The sequence below is a fragment of the Lepidochelys kempii genome, chromosome 3 (assembly GCF_965140265.1).
Source record: "Lepidochelys kempii isolate rLepKem1 chromosome 3, rLepKem1.hap2, whole genome shotgun sequence".
Taxonomy (NCBI): Eukaryota; Metazoa; Chordata; order Testudines; family Cheloniidae; genus Lepidochelys; species Lepidochelys kempii.
The window spans coordinates 46,039,552-46,058,812 of record NC_133258.1 but is presented as its reverse complement, the minus strand read 5'-3'; the positions used below and the strand labels follow the sequence as shown (position 1 = coordinate 46,058,812).

The window sequence follows — 19,261 nt, the reverse complement described above, 5'->3', positions numbered from 1 at the left end:
CATAGTCACTAGCTTCCTGTGTCATCATGACCTAGTCACTTATGCCAGATTTTCAGAGAAGTGCAGCAATAAGTGCTATAATGGGAAGTTCTGGGTGCTGAGCACTTTTGAAAATCTGGTCCTAGGTGCCTGAATGGGATTCAAGCTATACTGACAATCTGGCCCTGGCTCTATGGCACAGTTCCTTATCTGTAACTGGGGATAATAAGATTTCCCTACCTCACTAGGCTGCTGTGAGGACAAAATGAAGTTGTTCTACATAAAAGTTGTGTTTTAGTCTTAAAATGTTTCCTGGGGCCTGGTTTTCATCTCACTTTTCACTAGTTTAGCTGTTCTTGATTTAAACAGGTAGAAGCAGGGAAATAGGGCCCCAGAATTTTGCCTCTGTTTAAACAAGTTTTCAAACAAAACTGAAAGATTTTTAATTGGCCACTAGGAGGCAGTGGGCCACCAAGTTACCCACTCTCTTAGGCCTCTGTCGAACCCTGCAGTTGTCCTATGATTCCACCTCACTTGTAGATATTTGGCACACTTTTGCGTTCAAATTCATGTTCAGCAGGAAAGGAGTAGTATACTGTTTATTACTTTAATCTGGAAGCAGGGACTGCAGCTTCCTTCCAAGGACTAAGGAGGGACCCAATAATTTCTTCAGATTTTATGCTTGTAATTTGAAAACCTGCATAATTCAGACACATGATACATACCAATTGACTCTCTGTCACTGTAGGTGTCAGTAAGTAAAGATTAGCCTGCAAAAGAGTAAATATATACAGTGTTACATAAACTAGTGTAATTCATTATAACAGTCACATAATCTGGGATGAGGAGGAATGCTTATTCACTACAGAGGGGAAACCAGGAGGAGGAATATTTCCATAGATTATCAGTGGTTCCTGGATGGTGGGAGGAGAACAACATTTACATTTTATCATGTCACTTGTTGGTATTTTTGTGTTCCTAATGGAAGAAAGGCATTTGAGCAACAGTATATTCCCCTGAAGAAGTCTTTATATGAGATGTAAAAGTTTGCCTCTGCAGGGTGGACAATTAAAACAACAATCATGAACATGTATTTCCCACGTGAAATTAAGCCTTTACTAAAGTCTCACAGGACTCGTTACTGGATGGACATTTCTAGAGCATTAAAATTCCGCCTATCTTTCAAGGAATATCCTCTCCTACGAGTGAATTCCATTGAACGTCACTAGGTTTCTGTACAAAAAGACACTTCCCTTCCTGCAGGACACGTTCAATATTAAGGCCTCAGGTCACTAAACTTAGAGCATTCTTTGGTTAATTAAAAACTCTTCATCTATAATAGCTGGGCTTTGATTTTAGAACTGCAGCATATTAAGAGCCAGATTGTGGCATACCCCTACAACCTGCACTGGATGGTATTACAGCAGCAGCCCAAAGAAGGGATATCGACTGGCTCAACCACAATTCCTCCTAGTGGTTTCCAGTAGCAGAGTAGCTCCATCATCCTGGGAGAGGGTAGAACATGCACACCTCTTTCTCCTACCAAACTCCACATGCTGGTGTTGTCTGGGAATGGGACCAGGGACCCATCTTCACTAACCCCAGTGGGGTGAATAGTGCCACCACTGGTCATACACCAGCACAGAGCTACCCAGTCACATTGTTGCTAGTTCCTACACTTAGAACAATGAAGGAAGGCTCCTAGTTCCCTCTCCCCCCTTCTAATGCCTGCATGGGGCAGCCACAGCACTTTCAGGCCTGGGTTTCCACGGCCTTGTACTTTGTGCAGTCATTTATGTCTGTGGAAAGTTAGTGCAAAATGGGTATCAAGTGCTACACAAGGAGGAATACTGGTAGTTGAGAATTCAGACTTTTCATTTTTAAATACCCTTGAGAAAACATCAAGCTATGACCCAAATGATTTGTACAGACTGTTGCCAAGAGGTAGACTACAATAACTAACTAATTTGTGTATACAAACACTAATATAATGTAAAGAAAATATGTAAAGTGGCTTAGCAGGATGACAGCTTTTGCTGTGTCTGATTGACTAACAAACAAATTAGTATGCAAAAATCATCTATTTTTCTTCTGTAACCAATGGCACATTTAAGACAGCTTCTCAACAAGCATCCAATAACAGAAATTATGCATATAAATAATTATATTGTCAAAATACCATGCTAATCTTTGTAAGTAAATTGAATTTCAGTTGAACAAATTAATAGCTATTTAAGATAAAAGAAACATAGTGCAACTTCCTTGTCAAAAAAATTAAATTAAATTAAAACATCATTGCTCCAAGCAAGATCACTAGTCATGAGGTAGTGAGCATATTGGATGAACTCACAGTTTGATATTAATACAATATAGGTCCTTACAATTGGTGACAAATTCAGTCCCAGAAGGTCCATCACAGATGTTCTTAGCTTTTGAATTCATTAAAAAGTGACACGGCTTTCTTACTAGTCCAAAATAGAAACCTTGATCCTAATGGTATGTTATTTTGTAGCCCCTTTCTGTGGCACAAAAGAGCCAAAGCAAGCTACCAGAGAATAACCCCAATAAATGGTGATTCCTTGGGTGGTATGGAGCTGTATTAATGGTTCAGAACTAGCTCCTTCCCCATACCCTGTTATAGGTGGTGTACTAAGTGTAGTGTGACCTGGCTATTCACAGCTGCCCATGCGGTTCCTTGGAGGCCATGCCTCAGAGTATAAGTTAGAGCAGCCTTCAGGATAAGTGATTATAGGGAGGTCCAGACAAAAAGGAATTCCCCTGGACACACAATATTTGGGGGCTGAACATACAGGAAACTGAGCCTCTAGATACACAGGATTTTGTTGGCGTTTCTCCAGCTCTAAAGCCTCCTCAACCCCTAATAGATTCCCTTAAGGCAGCAGTTCTTCTGTCTTCTGGGGACGCCCTGCAGGTGGCAGCAGTCTTGGCCTTCTGCACTCTTGAGGAACAGCCATCTGAGCACTTTCATGTGCATTATTCTAGACTCATGTTTCCACCAGCCTACGGTATTCACCTGCTCCCCAAACCCCACAAATAAACAACTCTAACAATTTCACATTTGGAAACAAAATATAAAAAATTAAACAAAGGCAAGAAGACTTCTATGTCTGAGTAGACGTGAGACTTTAAAATGTCAGTGCATTTGTAAAGATCACAGAAAATGAACCAGACTGTAACCCTACCGTGTTAAAAGCGTCTCACACACCGGGGAGCTCCAAAAATAATATCTCAGCCAGAAATTCTAGTCACTGTTTGTCTTGTAAGGATAGTTCTACTTAAAGCAATGTTTCAGGCACAGTTTAGAGATTATAAGAATTACACTGGAATGGTGAGCAATACACATGATCATCTTCAAGGTACAACATGTCAGCTTGTTTATGCATATCACTAAAAATGAAAATCTCCTTTCTATTTAGCACAAACTAGCACACTCTGTCCTGTAAAATTCACATTCCATAGTATGCAATAAAAAATACATAACTGCATGCAATAAAAAAAATCACTTCTGTAGCTACTTGCTCAGAAAACAAAATTGCATTGATCAAGCAGTGTGCTGGGAACAAGCTAGTAAATCTTTACTGCTTTTGCCTGCACTGCACCTGATCTGTGGTTGAGTAGAAAGATATATTGGTGAATAATGAGCAGACATATGTCAGCATATGAAAAAAGGGGTCATAAATAAAATAAGGTACCTTCCTGAACTGCTTATCCTAAGGAGAATAAACGTGTTAATTGAGTTTAATATGTTTTAATAATTAATAAAACAAATGACTTATGAGAACTAATTGTGCGTGTGTGAATTTAAGGTGCCAGAGGGAGGATAGCAAAGAGTCAACTTTTCCAGTCACAGTACACGTAAGACAAGAACAGCATGGTCGGGGAGATGCAATTATCATCAGAGGAGAATTAGGCCTGCCTGCAAGCATGCTGTTTATCCCCTAAATTAACAGAAACAACAAAATCAAAAATCCTTTCCTCAGTTTCCCCTGCCTCTCTAACAACTGTCCTATTTTCTTAAAAAAAAAAAAAAAAAAAAGCTTCTTAGCCCCATTCTGTGGGGACCAGTTCTCGAGGTGACAGGATATTTTATGCCCATTCAGGGCTAAATTGAGGTTTTTCAATACGAGAGGATATGAATGTCATGCCAAGCAAGTGCTCCTGGTGAGACATTTTGCCTCAGATTGGCACAGCACCTTTAGGAGTTCTGGAGGGGTGCGAGCCAGAGTGGCCTTTGCTTCATCTTTTAAAGAACATCACACGTGTTAATCCTGTGTGCAGCCAGTGTTCACTCTTTGGTCCTCCATGCCCCTCCTTGGGGAGACCTGCCCCTCTGCAGGCATTAACTTCAAGCAGAGTTTGGTGACCATTCCCATGCAGAGGTGCATGAGGAAGGAGAGGTTTTGGCATCTTTTCACCCTAACCTTTGTAACTGTACCAGGTTTCTCACAGATGGCAACCAAGGCACAATTGTAAGGATGTATCTGGGTGATACAGACCGTTGTCTGCAAAGGAATTAGACTGAGATCACCAGCTCACACCACATTGAAGAGCCACCAGACCATAAGGCTTGAGGTGGAATTGAAATAATGGTAAGAGGTATCAAGTCTCGTTTCCAAAGCCTTGAACTATTCACTTCCCCTACCACTGTAAAAAAACTTTTCATGTCCTAGATGGATTTACTCCCTTCCCTCAGGCAGACCCAGCTATTATTGCAAGAAGGATGTTTAATCCTACAAAATAAGACATTTCTGTAGCTAAAACACAGAGTAATTATAAAGGGACTTACATATCTGGTTTCCCGTCCAGCTGCTCTCTGCAGTGTTGCAGACATCTATACACAAGATAAATTGATATAACATGCAACCAACAGTAATCTGACAATTCCATGAACTTTTATCTTTGTAGCAAGATATTAACTGCTAAAAGTCTAAGAAACCATCACTCTGCAACCAGTATGAAACATTCATCAGAGAGGTAAGATGTGATTCATTAACGTTTAGCTCTCAGTGTTGAGTAATTGTTTGACTTATTATATTATGTATCATAAAGATGTGACTCCAGCATCTGACCTCATAGTGTTATAGTTGCCCTTGGTATTGTAATCTAGGGTGACCAGATGTTCCAATTTTATAGGGACAGTCCCAATATTTGGGGCTTTCTTCTATAGGCACCTATTACTCCCCAACACTCCACCCCAATTTTTCACACTTGTTATCTGGTCTCCCTAATGTAATCTCTGGACACTCTCAGAATGAATCTGTTAACAGACAGAAGGGGACATATCCAACCCCCAAACAGGATTTCATTTCTATTTCCATAGGAAATGTATTGGAATTATCTTTGGGGTGAGGTAATATATTTTATTGGACCAACTTCTGTTGGTGAGAGACAAGCTTTCGAGCTCCACAGAGCTCTCCTTCAGGTCCGGGAAAGGTACTGAGAGTGTCACAGCTAAATATATGATCGATCAGATTGTTTAGCATAAGTAGTTATACATATTCTATGGGACCATTCAGATTGAAGTGGCCTGTTAACACCCCTGCAGCCATAAGGCAAAGAGCGGGGTTAGTTGGTTACAGATTGTTGTAATAACCCAGTAAGTTCCCTCCCCTTTGCCAGGTACACTGCTACATCAAAGGGGCAGGAAGAGATGGCGCAGCAGGGACTGCCTGAGGATGCTCCATCAACCCTATAGAAGGAATACCTGTACTGCCAACTTGCCCCAAATACAAATAATCTGGTGCAAGTGGACCTAAAGGTTCAGAGTCTCCCCTCTGAACTAAACAGTCACAGTCTTTATGACTTCTCCTAAAAAGTAATACCTGTCTGTCCATACCTCTAGATTTTCCTCATTGCCCATCTGCTTGCCCTCTCTATATTGTCTGGGTTGCGGGAGTGCAGAAAGCTTGCTGAGGCTCAGCAGTAAGCGGCTAGAGGATTGGGGTACTCAGCACCTACAGCTGGGTTCAGCCTGTTGGCCATTCACTCAGACGTCCTGCCTTCTGGAAAGGCAGGTATCTCTGGATTCTTCCCTGACTACTGGACCTTCAAAGGTCAAATTCCCTTTCTTCATACACTGCAACTACTTCTGCCTCCAAGTAGATATGTTGCAGTGGAGAGGAAGTAGCTCAAAAGCTGTAGCTGCTCTCTCCTCCCTTTCTCTTTTCTGTGTCTTTTTGGACACTAAGGGGAGGATCTGTATTGATCTGTCATCTTTTAAGATTAAATGTAGCTTTCTACTGTTACAGGTTTTGTATCTATGGTATGTGGCCAAGCTTACGCACTTACTTTGCCTACGTCTGAATCCATTGAAGTGTGCAGGGAAGATGGAGAAGATTCACACCGGCGCTGAAAAATGGGATTTGAAAGTGCACAGACTTTGTTAATAACAAGAGAAGATGGAAAAGAGATAAAACATTTAAATTCCACATTAGTGCTGTATTACCATAGGCAAGGGATCCTGTAACACTTGATCGATGGCAGCACAGAGTTCTTCAGTTTGTTGCCTGAGCTGGGCAGGGGAGCACATCTGCAAAAGTAGAAGCAACAGCTGAATTAGCTTTGGCTTTGTGAGTCGAAATGAAACACTGACTGAAGAGATTTATTGTGATTACCTACCTCCGAATTTGTGTCTAAAGTGGCATCCTCAGTCACTTTTTCTGTTTTAATTGGCTCTTCTAATGCCTAGAGATAAATAAAAATTGTTCTGATGTTAGATTGGATGAAAATAAAAACATGTTTTTCAATGTGAAAGTTTCCTTACTTGGTACTTCCCCGTATCACCTGGGAAAGAAGATAGCTGTGTTCTAAGCTTCGTCAAATGAAAGTGACCATATCTTGAAACATTAAAGATGTTCTGCACAGACAGAGCACCAAATTCCAGTGATATTAGAGAGGGTGAATGTCTCTAATATCTCCTGGTGAGTATTGTTATTTTGAGCCTAATTATTCTTGGAGTTCAGAACAATATCTAAGATGAAAATTTTTCTGCATGTAATTTAAACCCATTGTCTCCCCACCAATGTTTACTTGCAGTATGTTGTTTAGGCACTAGATGTCTCTATGTGCTGTATACCTTCCAGATAAGGTGTGGTCCATGGTAAACAAGAGAATAAGACTGGGACCCAATCTCTGCAGAAGTCTGTTGGTTTGTGTCTGTGGCTGCTTTCTTTAATAAAATGACTCCTGTTTAAGAAGCACTGAGATTCCATATAACTTGACAAAGGATGTTTTTGTTTTTGTTTTTTTTGCGGGGGGGAGGAGGTTCTAAACAAAAAATTGTGTAGATAAAGGAAAATCTTTGTTATACATTAATAAAAGGAAAACTCTCTAAAGCCTTAATGGCTGAAGTGGGTGCCTTAATTATAAGTATCTCTTTAGATTTCCATTCAATTTTTTTTATCTCTTCCTCTCACCACAATTTCTCCAAAGCAGAACACAAACCAAATGTGCTTTGAGTCCAGGTCAAACTTTCAAACCCACAAAGTTGGTATCGGCTTGAAATTAGTGAAAATGAATTTGCCCATCTCTAATTCTACTAGTAAGTGCTGAATACCCACAAAAGCCAGGCTTAGAGAAGAATGCAGAACATCATTCCTCTTTTCCTTTCTTCTTCTAGGTTTTGACCTACAGCCTAGTTGCTGTTACCCTGTTCCTGCTTTAAAGTGACTTCCAAGGAGACGCCATGCTAAGTTACCATAATTACCCTGGAATCTGTGGGAGAACGATGCTAGACCGCAGGAGTCAGGATCTGTGGATTTTTAAATCATTGTGCTTTTTCAGTTTCCTTTGTATTATTTAATTTTTAAAAAATATCAAAAGAGCAAAATATATTTATTTAAAGTTAGTCACCCTGACCCCTACATGCTCCCTGCTTCAGTGGGGTTCTGTGGGAACAGTGACATCTCAGCATGGTACATGTCAGTGCTCCTCAACACACAAGACAGTGTGGTGACAAAATAAGCATGAGTTTACATAGTGAGGCATGGAATACCCCTCTTTGCCCAGCTATTGAGAGCATTCAACACAAAATTGTAAAGTTACTGGTATTTTACCTTTGCTGCTATTTCAATTATTGTCTATCGTATTATATATTATAACATATCATTTAAAGTTTTAAATCAAAATGAAAGGCTTCCATCAATCTGAAGTGATTTTTTTTGAAAGAGCACTTTCACTGAAAATGTTTAAATATCTGGATTTCATTCCAAGTCCAAATGAAAACAAATTCGGAGATCTCAAAACCCTTCACAAAAACAGAATTTCTGTCCTCTGCCCAGTTAGAGTAACTGGTAATGTGTCTGGATATAAATTAGAAAAACAACTTGTTTTATTTAGATACTTAAATCAAATAAACCCTCAAAATGGAGACTCTGCTAAGCTTCTTAAAGAATTCCTCCTCCATTAGGATACTGAGCACAGTAAATCACTAAGAAAAAAAGCTTTACATGATCAGAATGCTCCCAGTGGTTGAACACACTCTGACATGGGGAAACTATTACTTAGTAGCATCTGACTAGTCTTTCCACAAGGTACCACATATGCAAAAGTACTACAGTGGGCAGTTTGAGAAAACATATGGCTAATCCCTTCGGAATGCAGTCATGGTGTGATAGCCACTATTGGGAAATTTGTGCTGCTTGTTGCCCTTGTTGAAACTGGAGAGATGGATAATTTAAATTTTCAAGGCCACTGATCTAGAGCCTTTCCCAAGCACTACATCACCACTGAGAAAAAAGAACCACACATATTAAGAAGTTTCACCACTTTTCAATTCCTCTTATTTTCGCTCTCCTTCCTTTGGAATGCACAGCTATATTCCCTCAAAGCAGTGGAAGAGATAAGAGGAAACTGGTTTATGGGTACTCAGTGCCTGTACCCAAATGGATTCATTTTAATATATTTTTCCTGGTGGGTACAATAACAGTGTATCAAAATATAGCTGAATTTCTTTTTGATCAGTACAATATTTTGAATTTTCACATGGTTGGGGAAAAAAACAGCATGCAAGTGCTGTAAATTATTTGAAAAGTATGATTTTTTTAAAATTAAAACTGGCATTTCTCAGTCAACCACGGGCCATGTCATATAATAATCTTATATTGCATCATTATTGCTAGCAGCAATATTGAGAACAAGCCAAGCTTGTCATCCTAGTCTACTGATTTAACAGTATGAAAAACAGCATTCCTGCTTAAATCCTTCACCTTTCACTCAAATATTAAACAGAAGGGCAATATTTTCAAGGTGAAGTGTAACAGAGCATAAATAAGGTGCTAAGTGCATTTCAGTGTGTAAATCAGATAATTACATGTCTAACTGCTCATTTGTCCTTACAAATGTGAGATTTGTGTGAGTGCAATGTATGCATCTCATTGAGATCAGCGTTGACAGTATGGCCCTCCAAAATTCCTGTGATTGCTAAACCAGTGTTAAAGCAGAAAGGAAATGGATGAACAATCTGATTTTGAGCCTGGATATTTAATTAGAAGATCCAAGGCTCTTTACAGTACCGATTGCACAGAAATCAATCACTTCACCCACTAGTGTAATTATCTATTTTTCAAATGGTTCAAGGCCTATACTCCGTTCCGTACCAGCCACACTCTGTAAGTATTGTCTTCTTATCATATGAATTTTCAGAATCCTGTGTTGAGCAAAGCAAGTGAAGGGTTTTTGGTTGTTGTTGGTTTTGTTTCTGGTTGTTGGGCTTTTTTTTTTTTTGGGGGGGGGGGGGGAGGGGGAGTTTGCTTCATCTTTCTAGCACATTTTTCCTTATCGATACATTTCTAAAGCCTTACCATATACGAAAAATCCTTTCTACATGAGGCAGCTTCAACTATCATCAGCACCTCGTATAATTATATTATCTCTTAAAGACCCCGGGAAATGCCACTGAAAGGATTGACTACCATGAAACTTTGATACAGTTAGAACTCAGAAGTCTGCAATGGCTTTTAAAAAGAAAGAGACAGCTCCATAGCCTGCTTTGCAAAATTGTATGTTGACAGATAGGCTTGGCCCTTTTAATAATCACACAAACTGATTAATCATTTCTTTTCCGTTTCACAGCTAGAGATGGATCTCTAGCTAGAAGTAAATGTTTTTTTAGCATGACTCTTTGATGCAAGATATTCATCTGGCAAATGTGTGATTAGGTGGGTTTCCTGGATTGTTTTGTTTTTCCTAGGTGTGTAAATCCTCTTGAAATGTTGTTTTAGACCCATATGATTTTAGTCAAATGATATTGTTTTAATGGGGATAGCAAAGCATATCCCTAAATGCTAAATCCAAATAATGTAAAATCATGCTCAGTATTTCCAACCAAAATATGATACCATATTTGTATGCTGTTTGTGAAGGTCAGTCACAGAAACATACAGCACTAACTTGTAAGAAACAGTTATATGTAACTGTATAGTAGACATGATAAATATTCCCTATTGAGAGCTAAAGATCAGCTGCGTAGTGTAGGGCAGACTTTTTTTTTTGCTTGGGACTCCAGAGTTAAGAAAAGTATAACTGGAGGTTTTGCATTAATGACTTGTCCAATTTGATTCTAGCATATTTGAAAACCAAACAATTGTTGCTGAGTCCGAAGAATGTTTTATTTAAAGGATTATCTACTCAAGGCTCTATTTTAAAAATCCCTATTCAGGGAAAACATTTGTATAAATACAGTCCTGAGAGCAGCTTTAACAAGACTTCCACTCTAGGTAGTTTTGAGTTAGTTTGCTCAGTATTCTTTGAAATAAAGCCATCTATCATGATCCATTTTGAGTGAAAGACACCTTTATGGCACATTTGATAAATGAAATCTCTAAATCATGGATATGTTATATCTGAAAAAGAAATAATCTGTCCCAGAGCTGGAATTTTTGAATTAGAGTATAACCTGATAATATTTAAATAATGGAGGATAAGAATCAAGACTTGCGGGATAATTCAAAATACAAAACAACCTACAGTTACAGTAGATGAGCTATCTTTTTTTTATACTTGCTGAACAAAGGCAACATGTTACTCGGTATTATCAAGCCCCATCCCTTCTGCACAATGATTGAAGGGTTGGTCCCATCATTATCTGACATTGTATGCTGTGATACCAGGCAAAAGGAAATGCCTCAGTAATGAAAAGGATACCAGTGTGGGGTATATGATCAGCACAGCACATAAGTAGTAAGGAAACATGTTCCAAAACAGATTTTGAGAATTAATTGTGCCAAATATTATAATGTAGTAAGTTTATGAAGGCAGCTCTTAAACATTTCAAAATACAAATTTTTACGGTCACACATCGCTAGAGTCACTTTGATGACTGCCATTAGCAGATCGGTAGGTAGCCCACTACAGTCTCACTGGCACTGGAACATGGTGGAGATAAAGAGGTGGATTGAATTCCACTGATCTAGGTGGAGTTTTGACACAAACTGACTTCTGACTGTATAGGGGTTAGTGAAGAGCAGAAGGGAGGAGGCCATAATGTAAACTAGCTTCCTGAAGGACTAAGGAAATAAGCTAAGCTTGTGAAAGTAACTTGCAGTGGAGTGGGTGGGGAAATGGCACATTTTATTTTAGTAGAGCTAACACCTTTGGATTACAGAGGTCATGGTTTGGAGTTTCAGCTTCACATGCAAAGTTCAACCACTGAATGGCGTATTCCACCAGTTAGATACACCTTCCTTGGGCTGGCTTGACAACAGATAGCAACAAAACAGTTGGGAATGAGAGTAGGATTGTATATGTTTGCACTGCTAAGGGAAGGAAAGAGCATATGATGTACTATGATGCATTGTCTATGTGAAAAGACACTGAGTTACTCTTATTGTCCAAAAATAATGAGGAGTCCTTGTGGCACCTTAGATTCTGACAAATTTATTTGGGCATAATCTTTCGTGGGCTAGAACCCACTTCATCAGATGAATGGAGTGGAAAATACAGGAGCAGATATAAATACATGAAAAGATGGGAGTTGCCTTACCAAGTGTGAGGTCAGTCTAATGAGACAATTCAATTAACAGTAGGATACCAAGGGAGGAAAATAACTTTTGTAGTGGCCCAAACTGTCCAGAACACAAAGGGTCTTCCCATTAGCTCACCTTGCAGAGCTTCTACATCTGGCCCAAGAGTGGCCCAATTTAAAACAATTCCATGGAGTAAAGAGCTCCATTAATTGACCACTCCGGTGTCTGACCAGCAGATGAAAAAACCAATGAGCCACTTATTTAACAATGGGGGGAAAGTTAAAGACCCCACTTCAGTCAGCACACTTGGAGGAGAAAAAAACATTAGAATTACTGTCTTTCTTGGCCCTCTGGTGTTAAAATGACAATAGTACATTGGGGATCCATAAAAGGAAGTTTAAAAAATATACCCTCCCAAATGTTATATGTACAGAGAGAGAGAAAGAGATCAGAGACAGAGATGGATTGATTAGACAAATAAAAGTTAGATACAGGAAGAGAAACATATCAGCAAAAGAAACAAAATCACCATCACCTTTTTATCATGTGATCTGGTACATGGTATGAACTGTGACTAGATCATAGACTTCAAGGGCCTGGGCAAACACATTTCTCTTGACCACTTGAACAATTAAATGTCACTGCTTAAGAAATGAAACAAGGATTGTCTTATTTTTCTAAAAATGCCTTTCAGAAAAGTCAGACAATCCTTGTTTCACCTCCTAAGCAGTGATATCTAATTATAAGCAGATGATACTTGCTCAGCTTGTGTTCAGTAGTGACTATCATGACAAATAAATGTCTGTGTTGGATATTGCAGAACAGCATTTCTTGGTGCAAGAAGTGTAGCTCTAAGAGTATGTCTATACTTCAAGTTGGAGGTACAATTTCCAGGTCAAGGAGATATCCCTACACTAGCTCTGATCAAGAAAATGTGCTAAAAATAGAAGTGTAGCCACGATGGCTCAGCTAGCCACCGTATGTACCTAGTATCTCCAGTGGGCTTCTACTAAGGGCAGCTAGCCCGTCCCACCATGTGTACCACCACAGAAACACTTTGTTTTTAGGGTGCCAGCTCAATCACAGGTAGGGTGACCAGATGTCCTGATTTTATAGGGACAGTCCTGATATTCAGGGCTTTTCCTTATATTAGCACCTATTAGCCCCCCCCACCCCACCCCCTGTCCCGATTTTTCACACTTTCTATCTGGTCACCCTAATCTCAGCTAGGTCAACTATGTCTCCTCAAACTGGAAATCATACCTTCAGCTCAATGGTCAGACATACCCCAAGACTTTTTACCTAAACTGGCCTGATCTTGTCAAGAATTATATGCTAAAAGAAAGTGATTTATATAATTAAAACCTAGTTCTCTTGCACCTCTCCTTATAAAAACATTAGGTTAAAAATGTTAATAATGATCGCTGGAACAAACTTATTGGCAATAACAACAACTATCTTTGGGCTAGACTGTGACTTGATCTACAGACCTTCACATGAGTAATAACCCCTTTCCCTTGTGTGGGCTACCAGGACTGGGTGCCCTGGTCTTTGTAGGTGCTGTGTGCCTACTTACTCCCTCCTGGAGCCGGTATGTGGAGAATGTGTGTCAGCCCACCCAGTTGAACTGGTACAGGAGGATGTTGTAATTAGTTGCTGGTAAAGGCCAGTAGCAAATTACTCTCCTCCTCTCCCCAAAATGAGGGAGAAGCAGGGAGGGAGCTGTACCTTAGAGTGGTGCTTGAGTCACAATACTTATCATGCCTATTTGGGGTACAACTTACACACCACCCTTAATCAGGCTGTGCATTAAGGCATAATCTAGTACACTGTAGCCTAAGTTATCTGAGCCCGAGACCCAAATCCTGCCTTAGAAAATCTAATTTCTACTGACATGGTATGAACTTGCTTTCACCCTTTCAGAATGTGCCGAGGTTACTATTTTCAATAGAAAGGGTGATAACTAAGGTCTTCTCTCTCAATGCTAGTGTCATTTCAGACAATACCTTCATTTTCTGATAACCCTATCGTCATTTTCTACAAACTCAATTTTATGTATTGGGAATAAGGTACATAGAACTAGAAAAAGGTAGAAATTCCAAAGAGTGTTACCAAGATCCATTCCTAAAATGGAATCACCCTTGATTTGCACCATATGAAATCAATGCTCAAGAAAAGGCTGGACATCCAAGACTTCAATAAGAGAAGATATAATCTGCAATCAATGAAAAACTTCAATCAAGCATTAGCGAGTTTTTAAAAATGTATTAAATGGTTTGAAGAAAAAAATTCAGTTTGTATCTGTTAAACGTGGTGTGACTTTCAAATATGCCAACCATTATCTGCTAGCCTACCATTAATAATACTTGACCAGGGGTAAAACTCTAAAAAGGACCTATTGGTATGACTACACTGCAAACTAAGCCCATGCGCAGAACCAGGTTGAGACCAAGCCCTGCTTCCATCACACACAAATCAGTTTGACACAGGTCAGCAAGAACTCAGGACCTGGGTCCTAAGACCTGGCTAGTAGATGTGGGTCAGAGCCCAATTCCTGCTATGACTTGGGTCCGAGCTCTGTCATTTTGCAGTGTGGATGCTGTTCAAGCCTCAGATCCAAGAGAGAAGGTCTGGACAGTGCAGTATGAAGACATTAACGTGGCTCTGGTCCAATAATTTACAATGTAGTGTGGACGCTCAAGTGCAGTCTTGGAAACACTGAGTCCACAAGCGCAGGTTTACAATGCAGCGTAGACATATCTTAAGTGACATATAACCCTAAATCCCATTTTCAAAGATGACTTAGAATCTTAGGACCACAAGTCTTATTGAAAGTTAATGGGACTTAAGCTCCTGTGAGCCAATTTTTCAAAGGTATTTAGGTGCCTCAAGATGAGATTTGCAAAAATGTCTAAGCAGGTTAGGTGCTAACTCCCACTGAAATCAATGGGAATCTTTCTAGTGACTTTAATACAAGCTGGATGCTGGACAAAAATTTCAAAAGAGTCAATGGTACTTAGGCTTCTAAATCACAGGTGATCTAAAAATTTAACGCTTCATTCAAAATTAAAGTTGTCAGTTGCACCATTGTCTTCAATGGTTGTTTTGTACAAGTAAGGACTGCACAATTTGGCCTTCATTGTGTAATCAAAACTTAACACCAGAGATTTGTCATGGTCTTAGAACTGTGAAAATCTAGCCCTTTGAAGCTTGCCAAAGAACATTTTAGACAGTGTGATATAAACTGCAACTCCCATGGGAAGAAATATTTTCTGCAGGGAATTTTTGTAGAAACTCAGAAGAAGGAAGTCTCACATATTTTATACAACACTAATGGCCCTGAAGAATAGTAGCATATATAACCCTGAATAGTCAGCCCACAGTATTTATGTTTTGAAATATTCACAGCATTAATGTCAGGAAAATCTTAATTATGAAATGTTCTTAAGTAGAATGTGCTTGAATACATGAGGCAATTTTCATGCTCCTGAGCAAACACTAACCTTCTGCTCCATAAGCAAGGTGTTTGTAGGGATTGCTGCAAAAGCCTTGTAGCTTGTCTTGATCTTGTATTGCTAGAAGGGATAAGCCAGAAAGCAGGAATGGGAATGAAAAAAAAAAAAAAGGGTATGATAGAATTAAAGCTAATTCTACCAATCTCATTGACAAGTTATCAATAATAAAGTGATTACATTTGGTTTGAAAAAGTTATTTCTTACAGAAGAACTACATGGGCTTCACTCCATGGTGCTATTTTCATGGTTTTACAAATATTTTTAAAAAACAACCATATGAATAGTTTATATGTAAGATAAGTAGAGCTGAGAAACTTAGCAGCACACAATTTCTTCAATTAACTTGGGAAAGTATCCATAAAGAATGCTGTTGGGTTTTTGGTTTGTTTGTTTTTTTTTGGGGGGGGGGGGGGGCGGTGTTACAAGTTTTGTTTTTATTTGAAATGACTTAGTGGATGGACTGCGCAAACCTATTCCTGCCTGTCTATTTCTCATGAACTGTCCACTTCAACTGTGGCTTCCACATGGAAGCTAATGGAAGTTTTGTCATTGATTTTAATGAAGCAGACTCAGGCCCCTGTTGCCTGGATATTTGCTATTTTTGCTATGTGGACTGGTCAACTAACACATGTGATATTGTTTTGATCACTGTCTGGGCAACTCCAAACCAAAGAAGACCTTCCAAGACATCTCTGTGGATCCTTCCGTTGTAAGTAGTTGTGCAATATTCATAGTTTTGCCAACCTCACACCTCCAAAAAAAAAATCCTAAGTCAGGCCCTCAAAAATCATGAGATTGGGTTTAAATCATGAGGTTTTTTTAAATATATTTTTTTTAATTTACCAACTGGTTTAGGAGCCTTTAGAGTTCATAGTTTCAAGCTTTTCTCTGCAACTATGAGAGCCTGAAACTTACTTTTTTTAAAAAACGAAAGCTCAGATTCTCATATAATTACATGATTTCAAGAGCTGGGGCTTTTAGCAAAAATACCATATTGTGAGGGATGGAACCACTGTTCACATAATTATTTGTGTGTATGACTAGATACTTAAATGACTATTTGTGACATTTTCCCTTCTCACAAATATTCTGATGAACAAAATTTCACTTGCATGAATAGTCCAAAAAAAAAAAAAAGTATATAAAAAATGATCACAAATACCACCAAAGTGAATGGTCAGTTTTCCTGTGAACAAATGTGAATGAATACTTTTTGGCCGTGTTCATCCAGTTCTAGAAATAAAGTAACAAAATTATCTACTTTGCTTTTTCCACTGTGTTGCACTGGAGGCAAGTCAATTATTCAATGAAAGATTGTATAATATGCTTTACTTTGGGGTTCTTCAGTTAATAATTTTTCCTGCCCTCATGAGTGTCTAATCTCTACATAATTTATTTCTAGTAATAAGCTTTTTCTTAATCCGCCTCTTCCAACAAGAATACTATTGTACAAAAATGTTGTGACATTTGCTCCCTAACAGGGAAGAAGGGACCGAGGGGGGAAAAAAATGAAAAAAAAAATTACTCTCTTTTGTCATGATCTTTGCTTAGGTTTGTCACAGCTGTTATATATGGCCTTGATCCTGCAGTTTGCTACATCCACAAGTGGGAAATTGCAAGATCAGGGTCTATATTAGTTAATGGTAAAATTTTCAAAAAGCATTTAAGAACATAAGAACCGCCCTACTGGGTCAGACCAAAGGTCCGTCTAGCCCAGTATCCTGTCTTCCGACAGTGGCCAGTGCCAGGTGCCCCAGAGGAAATGAACAGAACAGGTAATCATCAAGTGAGCCATCCCCTGTTGCTAATTCCCAGCTTCTGGCAAACACAGGCTAGGGACACCAATCCTGCCCATCCTGGCTAATAGCCATTGATAGACCCATCCTCCAGGAATATATCTAGCTCTTTTTTGAATCCTGTTATGGTCTTCACCTTCACAATACCCTCTGGCAAGGAGTTCCACAGGTTCACTGTGTGTTGTGTTAAGAAATACTTCCTTTTGTTTGTTTTAAACCTGCTGCCTATTAATTTCATGTGGTAACCCCTTGTTCTTGTGTTATGAGAAGTAGTAAACAACACTTCCTCATCTACTTTCTCTACACCAGTCATGATTTTATAGACCTCAATCATATCTCCCCTTAGCCGTCTCTTTTCCAAGCTCAAAAGTCCCAGTCTCTCCTCATCTGGAAGCCATTCCATACCCCCAATCATGTTTGTTGCCCTTTTCTGAACCTTTTCCAATTCCAATGTATCTTTTTTGAGCTGAGGCGACCACATCTGCACATAGTATTCAAGATGTGGGTGTACCATGGATTTATATAGAAGCAACATGATATTTAGTGTCCTATTATCTATCCCTTTCTTAATTATTCCCAGCATTCTGTTTGCTTTTTTGACTGCCGCTGCACATTGAGTGGATGTTTTCAGAGAACTATCCACAATGACTCCAAGATCTCTTTCTCTAGTGGTAACAGCTAATTTAGACCCCATCATTTTATATGTCTGGTTGGGATTATGCTTGCCAATGCATTATCAACATTAAATTTCATCTGCCATTTTGTTGCCCAGTCACCCAGTTTTGAGAGATCCTTTTGTAGCTCTTCACAATCTGCCTGGGTCTTAAATATCTTTCATAATTTTGTATCATCTGCAAATTTTGCCACCTCACCGTTTACCCCTTTTTCCAGATCATTTATGAATATGTTGAATAGGACTGGTCCCAGAACAGACCCCTGGGGGACACCACTATTTACCTCTCTCCATTCTCAAAACTGACCATTTATACCTACCCTTTGTTTCCTAGCTTTTAACCAGTTACCAATCCATGAGATTCCTCTTATCCCGTGGCAGTTTACTTTGCATAAGAGCCTTTGGTGAGGAATCTTGTCAAAGGCTTTCTGAAAATCTAAGTACACTATATCCACTGGATCCCCTTGGTCCATATGCTTCTGACCCCCTCAAAGAATTCTAATAGATTGGCGAGGCATGATTTCCCTTTACTAAAACCACGTTGACTCTTCCTCAACAAATTATGTTCATCTCTATGTCTGACAATATTGTTCTTTTTTATAGTTTCAACCAGTTTGCCCAGTACTGAAGTCAGGCTTACAGACTTGTAATGGCCGGGATCACCTCTGGAGCCCTTTTTTAAAATTGGCGTCACATTAGCTATCCTCCAGTCATCTGGTACAGAAGCTGATTTAAATGATAGGTTAGACTTGAGTTAGTAGTTCTGCAATTTCACATTTGAGTTCCCTCAGAACCCTTGGATGAATACTATCTGGTCCTGGTGACTATTTGCTGTTTAATTTATCAATTTGTTCCAAAACCTCCTCTAATGATACCTCAATCTGGGACAGTTCCTCAGATCAGACCTAAAAAGAATGGCTCAGGTTTGGCAATCTCCCTCACATCCTCAGCCGTGAAGACCAATGCAAAGAATTCATTTAGTTTCTCCACAATGGCCTTATCGTCCTTGAGTGCTCCTTTAGCACCTTGATTGTCCAGTGGCCCCACTGGTTGTTTAGCAGGCTTCCTGTGTCTGATGCACTTAAAAAAAATTGCTATTACTTTTTGAGGCTTTAGCTAACTGTTCCTCAAATTCTTTTTTGGCCTTCCTAATTGTATTTTTACACTTCATTTGCCAGAGTTTATGCACCTTTCTATTTTCTTCACTAGGATTTAACTTCCACTTTTTAAAGGATGCCTTTTTGCCCCTCACTGCTGCTTTTACTTTGTTGTTTAGCCACAGTGGCTCTTTTTTGGTTCTCTTAAATGTGTACC

The 19,261-nt window shown here is 39.2% G+C and overlaps 1 protein-coding gene across 1 annotated transcript in view; it reads right to left on the bottom strand.

Moving 5' to 3' along the window:
- The window catches only part of MLIP (muscular LMNA interacting protein), a 169,803-nt gene that overhangs the window by 63,632 nt on the left and 86,910 nt on the right, over positions 1-19,261 (bottom strand). The window contains exons 6-11 of the mRNA XM_073335117.1: positions 15,467-15,538; positions 6,619-6,684; positions 6,446-6,529; positions 6,289-6,348; positions 4,787-4,831; positions 705-749 (exon numbers count right to left, since the gene is read on the bottom strand). Of these exons, the coding sequence (XP_073191218.1) occupies positions 705-749; positions 4,787-4,831; positions 6,289-6,348; positions 6,446-6,529; positions 6,619-6,684; positions 15,467-15,538 (372 nt within the window). The remainder of the gene's footprint in view (positions 1-704; positions 750-4,786; positions 4,832-6,288; positions 6,349-6,445; positions 6,530-6,618; positions 6,685-15,466; positions 15,539-19,261) is intronic.